The sequence below is a fragment of the Taudactylus pleione genome, unplaced genomic scaffold, assembly GCF_031769625.1.
Source record: "Taudactylus pleione unplaced genomic scaffold, aTauple2 ptg000155l, whole genome shotgun sequence".
In the NCBI taxonomy this organism is placed as follows: Eukaryota; Metazoa; Chordata; class Amphibia; order Anura; family Myobatrachidae; genus Taudactylus; species Taudactylus pleione.
Window position 1 is genome coordinate 9,918,654 of NW_028284557.1, and position 9,873 is coordinate 9,928,526.

Genomic DNA, 9,873 nt, shown 5'->3' on the forward strand with positions numbered 1-9,873 from the left:
ATTGCCAGATTTAAATACACTGTAGCGGAGTCTGTGCATATCTATATGCTTCTATGAATATTTAGTTATCTTCTGTTGAAGGCAATCTGTGACTTTACATCAAAAAATGCTGGGACTCCAAAAACAGCTCTGTCTGTATACTGTCTTGTGTAGCTAGTTAACTAGACAATTAACCTACATTCTAGATTACTAGTGATGCTGTGACGTCCAGTCCTCCTAACCTAAAGTTATGGTACCGCCACCTGATTCAAATATTTAGCACTTTTACCTGCTGTATGTTGAGTATTTTTCCAACTGCCTAATTGGATTGTGAGCTCTTTGGATTATGGACTTTACATTTATTTATTGTTAGAACCTCCCATTTGTTTGTTACTATCTGATTATACAAATATACATAATTTGTGCATCACAACAAAGTTTTATTGAATAAAGGAAACTTTTATACCATCACCGTAGATAAGAGGAAAAATATAAATTTAGAATATGGTTGTCATGGAGACATCAAATAGTTTTTTGAAAGTAGTAGCTTGTAAGTATATTACAGGAGGGCTTAATGGTTCTGATCATATCTTCTCCTCAGTCTCGTTGACATGTTGTGATACCACTCTTCCATCCACCATTTCCTCAACAATGGTTTTAATCTTTCGGCTCTTAGTTGACTCTGAAAATAGAAAGCAACCTTTTAAATAATGGAGAATAATGACAATTCCTATATATTAAATATTATACAGATGAAGTAATTTAAATATACAGATTTACTGAAGATCCTGCAGACAATATGTATCTGTGTAGACTGCCAGCACATTCTTCTCACTTCTCCAAATCAGACAATAAGGGGTACATTTACTAAAGTGAGAGTTTTTAGAAGTGAGTTTTAAAAGTGGTGTTGCCCATAGCAACCAATCAGATTCTAGCTATTGTCTTCTAGAAGGTGCTAGTTACATGTTAAGTAGAATCTGATTGGTTGCTTTTAAAACTCACTTCTAAAAACTCTCACTATAGTAAATTTACCCTTAAGATGTATTTGTTCATAACAGGTGCTCACTTATATATTGTTGACGGTTGAGAGTAAGTGATTCTCTTTAACACTAATCTTTCGTCATAATATTTTAATAGCAATATATTGATTGAAAATTTATATTTCTGGTAACCTGGAGACCATAGATATCAAGCAGTTACACTCGCAGAATTTAGGCAAAATCAAGAATCAAATCTTTGTAATATATTCCAAAATTTCAGTCTTTATAATAAGGTTTTCATACTTCTCCTCGTTATCTGTAATAGCAGTGTTTGGTTGTTGGTATATTTGCACTCTTTTCATTCTGGAATTCTGATCTTTTAAGGGTAACATGTCATAGAAATGGAGGTTTGCCTATGATGAGCATTAGATCAAGTGCTTTGTCAACAGTGGCTAATAACTGTCTTTTACAAAACACATCTAGAATATATATAATGTATAGAATGTTCTTACCTCGTGTAACTTGAGGAGTCTCTTTTATTACGCTAAAAAAAAGACATTCTTGTTACAATTAGCTTTAAACAAGGGTTATATATTGGCTAGGGTGCAATATCTGTGAGGTGACAATTATAGGTGTATCTTCATTACAAATGTCAAGAAAAAATCTTATACAAAATGCACATCCTGTACCTGCTTTCACCATCTAGCAGGCGTCGATAGGTCTCAATTTCCTTCTCCAGTCTGGTCTTGATGTCTAGAAGCATATCGTACTCCAAGCTTTGCCTTTCCATGTCACTCCTAACCTCACACATTTGTTCCTCCAAGGAACCGATATTTGCTTGGATTTGCCCAAGTTGTGCACAGTAGTTGCCTTCTGTCTCAGCTAATGAGCTCTCCAGTGATTTTTTCTATAGAAGATAGTTATGAAATAATTTTCAAAGCATATGTCTGTCTGTCCAACACTAGGTCCAGTTACTCATAACACGCTACTGTTCATTGTCATTTCCAGACACAATAAAATGTACAGTTACTGTAAACACATCGTGATAGCATATATTACTTAGTGATACTATACTGACCTATTTTATAAATACTGAATAAAAAATAAATAAAAAGAAAAATGTTAAATGAACAATAAAATAATAAATATATTATATATACTAAAAATTAGTAGCATATAGTAAGAATAGTAGGTAACAGTAATAATACATAAGTACTAAGAAGCCAATATTTTGTTTTTTTGTATACTGGTGATGCCTTCATACCATGGCCAAAGCAGCTTGTAGTTCAATCTCCAGGGATTGTAGACAACGTTTCAAATCGGTGATGTCACTTTTGCTGGATTGAACCTGCTCAGCTCCAGATGAGATTTCCTGCTTGAGGGCCTTGCTCTAAAACAAAGCCATCAAAAATGAAACTATATAGACTCTACAGTATGTACTCTATAATAGTAACAACAGTATACTTTTTCTTTTTACCGCTTCATTAAACTGGGCTTCAGCATCCCTCCGATTTTTCTCTGCTAATTTTTCGTAGTCAGCTCTCATGTCATTTAGAAGTTTGGTAATGTCAATCCCTGGAGCAGCATTCATCTCCACAGTTACTTGTCCTGTTGCCCCTTGATAACTCTTCATTTCCTGTAAACAAAGAAAGGCACTTGTTAAATCTTTATGAAAGAGTAATTAGGGTGGGGGGTTGGTAATACAAAATAAATATTGATGTCTGAGAATGCAAGTGTTATTAATATTAAGGATTATATACAAAGAAGTTGGTATAAAACAGAAATGGTTAAGATAGGTTGCAGGATTTAGGTTCTTGTGTGTTACCTGCTCATGGTTCTTCTTGAGATAGATAAGTTCCTCATTCAAGCTTTCAATCTGTGACTCAAGATCACACTTGGTCATGCTGAGGTCATCTAACACTTTGCGTAGACCATTAATATCAGCCTCCACATTTTGACGAAGGTACAGCTCATTCTCGTACCTACATGGAAGTGACATCATTTTCTAAGTACTGTGTGGCTTATACACAACAAAGATGATGAACTTGTTTTGGAATTGTGGTTGGTGGTTAGATGCTTACTTTAGTTTGAAGTCATCAGCTGCCAGACGGGCATTGTCAATTTGTAGGATGACCCTTGAATTGTCCACAGTAGCGGTTTGAATCTGTAAGAATAAAAAGCCTTTCAAATAAACCAGCTTTTTATGTGTTAATAGGTTTAGCTTTTCTCTCTTACATTATTGTATATAAAAAAAAGAAAATAAAGAAGTAATATATAACATAGTAACAAATGTTTTTTGTAACTCAGATAGTAATTATGAAAACATAAATCACATGAATATAGTTTCTTTATATTCAGACTATCCAAACATTAGATGGATACAATAGGTGAAGTATAGAATCAATACCTGTTTCTTGAGGTCATCAATGATTTGGTAATATTTACTGTAGTTGCGTTCTTGCTTGTTATCATTGCTGTGTTTTTCATACCAATTCTTGATTTTGCATTCAAGATCAGAATTGGCTTCTTCCAATGCTCGTACTTTGCCGAGGTATGAAGCAAGACGATCATTAAGATTCTGCATGGTTTCCTTTTCACCTACAGAGAGAAGGCCATCTCCACCAAAGTTGCCTCCACCCAGGTTACCACCAAAACCTGCCCCACCAAAACCACCAGCACCATTCAGACTACCTCCAAAAGCCCCTGCCCCACCAAAGCCATAGGCAGCACCTCCATTTTGGCTACTACCAAAAGCTCCTGCACCACATGATCCTCCAGAGGTTCCAAGAAATGAGCAAATGGCTGTCCCATAGCCACCACCTCCAACAGACATTCTTGAAGATGCAGAGCTCTTTTGGTGAGACATATTCTTGATAGTTGCTGAGTAAGCCCTCCTGTAGTAACTGTGAATGAGATAACAAGCTTACTTTACGAATAAACACATTAGCTTATATATACAATAATAAGTAGGGTGTTTCCGTTTCATCCAAATTTCCAAACCCATTTTTGGCTCTTTATGGCTTGATGAAATGTTAATTAAAATGTACACAACATGTCCACTTGGCCTAATTTGGGAAATCCCTTCGGGTGCTTGTTACAATTAAATGATATGTGGGTGGAGCATAGATAAGTATTATTTTATTTCCTTTAACCATATAAATCTAGACATGTAATTTATGTTCTGAAACCTTTCCCCCGCCCGTCTCCCAGATTCCTTTTTACAGCTGAAATTTACATGTTTATAGTATTCTATGATTGAGCAATAGCTCAGTAATCTCTATGACAGACTATTTAAAAGAATAATAACTTTGGCTTATGTAAACCATTGTGAAAGTATTGGAAATGAGAAGGAGCTGTGAGATATTTGCAATAATTTAAGAAAATGGTATTATATATATAGATAAACATAGTCTTCAATAATAGAATGACATTATGAGGTTGGTGTATCAAGCAGTGAACAGAATGGACAATTGGACTAGTAGAGAAGTTGCCCATATAAACAAAACAGCTTTCAGGTAGCATTTATTAGGCACTAAAAAATTATAGGTACAGTAAGAGCTGATTGGTTGCTATGGACACTTTTTCACTGCTTGATACATCAACCTCTAAATCACAACCAAAGCCGCATACACACTAGACGATCTTTATGAACGATATGGACGATAACAATATCGTTCAATGATATATCATTCAGTGTGTATGCAATGAACGACCAACAATGCACACTCCAGTGGATCGTTAACAATGTCTTTTGTCGTCCGTACATGCAGGCCTATCTGACAATATCATCAAGAATTGCCTGTTCAGAGATTGTGGCAGGATGACTTCACTGCAGCGGTGGAACTCCCGGAGACAATGGATTCATTTGCCGCTGGGCGCCACTCCTGAAGGGGGCACCTGGCTCCATTGTCATCCGGGCCAGCCACTGCTGAGGAGCTACATGGCAAAGGAGCACCGGTGATCGGTGCTCCACCTCCAGTGGCATAACTATGGGGGGGTGAAGGGGTGCGATCGCACCCCCTGCACCTTCCATTTGCTGGGCACCCGCTAAGTGTGTTACCAGTAGGCACCTGGCTTCTCTCCCCCTCCCCCGGTGCAAGCGGCAGCCGGAGCTCACTCCTGAGCTCTGGGTCCCGCAGTGCATTATGGGAATGACATCATGACGTCACTCCCATAGTTCCGAGGACCGGGCGCCGGGGACGGAAGGCAGCAGCACTGGAGCGGGGATAAAGGTAACTGTTATCTATTTTTTTTTGTGTGTGTGTGCACGCTGCCCGGGGGGGGGGGTGCTCACTACAGGGGCTTACTACAGGGGGCATTACAAGGGGGTGCTCACTACAGGGGCTTACTACAGGCGGCATTACTGGGAGAGGTGCTCACTACAGGGGCTTACTACAGGGGGCATTACTGGGGGGGTTGCTCACTACAGGGGCTTACTACAGGGGGCATTACTGGGGGGTGCTCACTACAGGGGCTTACTACAGGGGGCATTACTGGAGGGGTGCTCACTACAGGGGCTTACTACTGGGGGCATTACTGGGGGGGTGCTCACTACAGGGGCTTACTTCAGGGGGCATTACAAGGGGGTGCTCACTACAGGGGCTTACTACAGGGGGCATTACTGGGAGAGGTGCTCACTACAGGGGCTTACTACAGGGGGCATTACTGGGGGGTTGCTCACTACAGGGGCTTACTACAGGGGGCATTACTGGGGGGTGCTCACTACAGGGGGCTTTACTGGGGGGGGTGCTCACTACAGGGGCTTACTACAGGGGGCATTACTGGGGGGGTGCTCACTACAGGGGCTTACTACAGGGGGTATTACTGGTGGGGTGCTCACTACAGGGGCTTACTACAGGGGGCATTACTGGGGGGGTGCTCACTACAGGGGCTTACTACAGGGGGAATTACTGGGAGGGTGCTCACTACAGGGGCTTACTACAGGGGGCATTACAGGGGGGGTGCTCACTACAGGGGCTTACTACAGGGGGTATTACTGGGGGGGTGCTCACTACAGGGGCTTACTACAGGGGGTATTACTGGGGGGGAGTGCTCACTACAGGGGCTTACTACAGGAGGCATTACTGGGGGGGTGCTAACTACAGGGGCTTACTAGAGCATTACTGGTGGGGTGCTCACTACAGGGGCTTACTACAGGGGGCATTACTGAGGGGGTGCTCACTACAGGGGGCTTTACTGGGGGGGTGCTCACTACAGGGGCTTACTACAGGGGGCATTACTGGGGGGGTGCTCACTACAGGGGCTTACTACAGGGGGTATTACTGGGGGGGTGCTCACTACAGGGGCTTACTAAAGGGGGCATTACTGAGGGGGTGCTCACTACAGGGGGCTTTACTGGGGGGGGTGCTCACTACAGGGGCTTACTACAGGGGGCATTACTGGGGGGGTGCTCACTACAGGGGCTTACTACAGGGGGTATTACTGGTGGGGTGCTCACTACAGGGGCTTACTACAGGGGGCATTACTGGGGGGGGTGCTCACTACAGGGGCTTACTACAGGGGGAATTACTGGGAGGGTGCTCACTACAGGGGCTTACTACAGGGGGCATTACAGGGGGGGTGCTCACTACAGGGGCTTACTACAGGGGGTATTACTGGGGGGGTGCTCACTACAGGGGCTTACTACAGGGGGCATTACTGGGGGGTGCTCACTACAGGGGCTTACTACAGGGGGCATTACTGAGGGGGTGCTCACTACAGGGGGCTTTACTGGGGGGGGGTGCTCACTACAGGGGCTTACTACAGGGGGCATTACTGGGGGGGTGCTCACTACAGGGGCTTACTACAGGGGGCATTACTGGGGGGGTGCTCACTACAGGGGCTTACTACAGGGGGCATTACTGAGGGGGTGCTCACTACATGGGGCTTTACTGGGGGGGGTGCTCACTACAAGGGCTTACTACAGGGGGCATTACTGGGGGGGTGCTCACTACAGGGGCTTACTACAGGGGGTATTACTGGGGGGGTGCTCACTACAGGGGCTTACTACAGGGGGTATTACTGGGGGGGTTCTCACTACAGGGGCTTACTACAGGGGGCATTACTGGGGGGGTGCTCACTACAGGGACTTACTACAAGGGGCAGTATTGCGGGGGTGCTCACTACAGGGGCTTACTACAGGGGGCATTACTGGGGGGGTGCTCACTACAGGGGCTTACTACAGGGGGCATTACTGCTCACTACAGGGGCTTACTACAGGGGGTATTACTGGGGGGGTGCTCACTACAGGGACTTACTACAAGGGGCAGTATTGCGGGGGTGCTCACTACAGGGGCTTACTACAGGGGGCATTACTGGGGGGGTGCTCACTACAGGGGCTTACTACAGGGGGCATTACTGCTCACTACAGGGGCTTACTACAGGGGGTATTACTGGGGGGGTGCTCACTACAGGGGCTTACTACAGGGGGCATTACTGGGGGAGGTGCTCACTACAGGGGCTTACTACAGGCGGCATTACTGGGAGGGTGCTCACTACAGGAACTTACTAAAGGGGGCATTACTGGGGTGGTGCTCACTACAGGGGGCTTACTACTGGGGGCACTATGGGGGTTTACTACTGGGGGCTGCCCGGGGGGGTGCTCACTACAGGTATTACTGGGGGCATTACTGGGGGGGTGCTCACTTCAGGGGCTTACTACAGGGGGCATTACTGGGAGAGGTGCTCACTACAGGGGCTTACTACAGGGGGCATTACTGGGGGGGTTGCTCACTACAGGGGCTTATTACAGGGGGCATTACTGGGGGGTGCTCACTACAGGGGCTTACTACAGGGGGCATTACTGGGGGGTGCTCACTTCAGGGGCTTACTACAGTGGGCATTACTGGGGGGTGCTCACTACAGGGGCTTACTACTGGGGGCATTACTGGGGGGTGCTCACTACAGGGACTTAGTACAGGGGGCATTACTGGGGGGGAGTGCTCACTACAGGGGCTTACTACAGGGGGCATTACTGGGGGGGTGCTCACTACAGGGACTTACTACAGGGGGCATTATTGCGGGGGTGCTCACTACAGGGGCTTACTACAGGGGGCATTACTGGGGGGGTGCTCACTACAGGGGCTTACTACAGGGGGCATTACTGGGGGGGTGCTCACTACAGGGGTTTATTACAGGGGGCATTACTGGGGGGTGCTCATTACAGCGGCTTACTACAGGGGGCATTACTGGGAGGGTGCTCACTGCAGGGGCTTACTAAAGGGGGCATTACTGGGGTGGTGCTCACTACAGGGGGCTTACTACTTGGGGCACTATGGGGGCTTACTACTGGGGGCCCTACAGGGGGCTTACTACTGGGGACTTTACAGGGGGCTTACTACTGGGGGCACTACAGGGGGTTTACTAGTGGGGGCATTACAGGAGGCTTACTACTGGGGGCATTACAGGGGCATTACTGGGGGGCTCTACATCGGGCTTACTACTGGGGCACTATGGGGGCTTACTACTACATTGTATAGTGTGTATGAGCCTTTACTTTATAATATGGACTACACATAGCATACATCATTGGTCTCTAAAGCCCCCATACATGGGGCGATATAGCAGGCGATCCGACTGATTGGTGCGATTTGCTTGCTATATCGCACCGTGTATGGCCCTGATATCGGGCCGAGCGCGCTCCCGCAGGGTCGTACATCGCACCCCCTGATCTGTCTGCAGGACCATGAGATCAGGGGATGCGATGTGCGATCCCATGGATTGCTATGCGGGTGAGACAGGGGGGAGCCGGCATATCGGGCGGGCGGCCACCCGACTGCACCGTGGGCCTGATTCAGACCCGGTCGTAAGCGCTGTGCACTCGCAACCAGGTCGATGGTGGGCCAGTGCGCATGCACACAACGGAGCCGGCTTCGTCGTGCGCATGTGCGAGACCCGGATAGCGACGTGCACTCCGTCACTCCGGGTCTCACAACAAAGGGGGCGAGCTGTCGATGTTGAGTGACAGTTCGTCCCCTTTGGTGGGCGGGCCGGGGGAGTGGCTGCCCAAACGGAGGCGTTCCCATGTGAACGCCTCCGTTTGGGGGCGGCTCCACTGACATCACTAGTGGTCAGTGGGAGAGATTTCGGCTCTGTTAGAGCCGAAATCTCTCTGGGGCTTGCGGCAATGAGACCCTACCACAAGGGTCTTGTTGCAAGCCCGATGGTCGCGGTGGTCTTGACCATCACGACCATCTTCCTGGCCGCTCACTATAGCTGTAGGTGGTCACCCGCAGCTATGCGAGTGGCCAGGAGACCATTCTAAAAAAAGAATAGCGAGCGCTCTGTCAGAGCGTCCGGCTCTGAATCAGGGCCCGTGCGTGCGGACCGCCTGATATGTCGGACGACTGATCCCCTATCGCCTCGCACGGTGCATGGGGACCTTAACCACTTGCCTGGCATGGTCATATCAGATATGACCGCACCAGGCTGGGCTTTCCCTGACATGGTCGTATATAATACGACCAGTCAGAAATGCCCACTAGGCGGCTGTGGGAAGCTAATCTTCAAGCATGGCTGCCTTGCCAGTGTGTCCCGATCAGCAGTGATCGGGCAGCCGACCCCAGCAGCCGCGACTCTGGTAGCCGCCGCTACTGCTCTGTATCTGGGCCGCCAGCGGGAGACCCTCCTGCTGCGGCTCCGTCACTACAGTGATCACTAGGTGATCACTGTGTGGAGGAGCAGCAGCGGCTCTGGTAGCCGCCGCTACTGCTCTGTATCTGGGCCGCCAGCGGGAGACCCTCCCGCTGCGGCTCCGGCACTACAGTGATCACTAGGTGATCACTGTGTAGGAGCAGCAGCAGCAGCGGCTCTGGTAGCCGCTGCTGCTGCTCTGTATCCGGGCCATCAACGGGAGACCCTCCCGCTGCGGCTCCGGCACTACAGTGATCACTAGGTGATCACTGTGTAGGAGCAG

At 47.5% G+C, this 9,873-nt stretch overlaps 1 protein-coding gene across 4 annotated transcripts; it reads right to left on the minus strand.

The window, feature by feature from the left end:
* Nucleotides 1-456: 456 nt before the first annotated feature.
* LOC148521791 (keratin, type I cytoskeletal 12-like) lies at nt 457-3,825 on the minus strand. Of its 4 annotated transcripts, none has more exons than XM_088474658.1 (8): nt 3,367-3,825; nt 3,041-3,123; nt 2,785-2,941; nt 2,437-2,595; nt 2,224-2,349; nt 1,649-1,866; nt 1,482-1,503; nt 457-659 (listed from the first exon to the last, which is right to left on the minus strand). In XM_088474658.1, the coding sequence occupies exons 1-8, from the start codon at nt 3,823-3,825 to the stop codon at nt 564-566; spliced, it is 1,320 nt and encodes a 439-aa protein (XP_088330784.1). In that variant the 3' UTR covers nt 457-563. The 4 variants fall into 4 exon arrangements, with proteins under 4 accessions (XP_088330784.1, XP_088330783.1, XP_088330786.1 ...); XM_088474657.1 differs by having other exon boundaries at nt 457-661; nt 1,472-1,503; XM_088474660.1 differs by lacking the exon at nt 1,482-1,503 and adding an exon at nt 752-767 and having other exon boundaries at nt 1,631-1,866.
* Between the last annotated feature and the right edge of the window lie 6,048 nt (nt 3,826-9,873).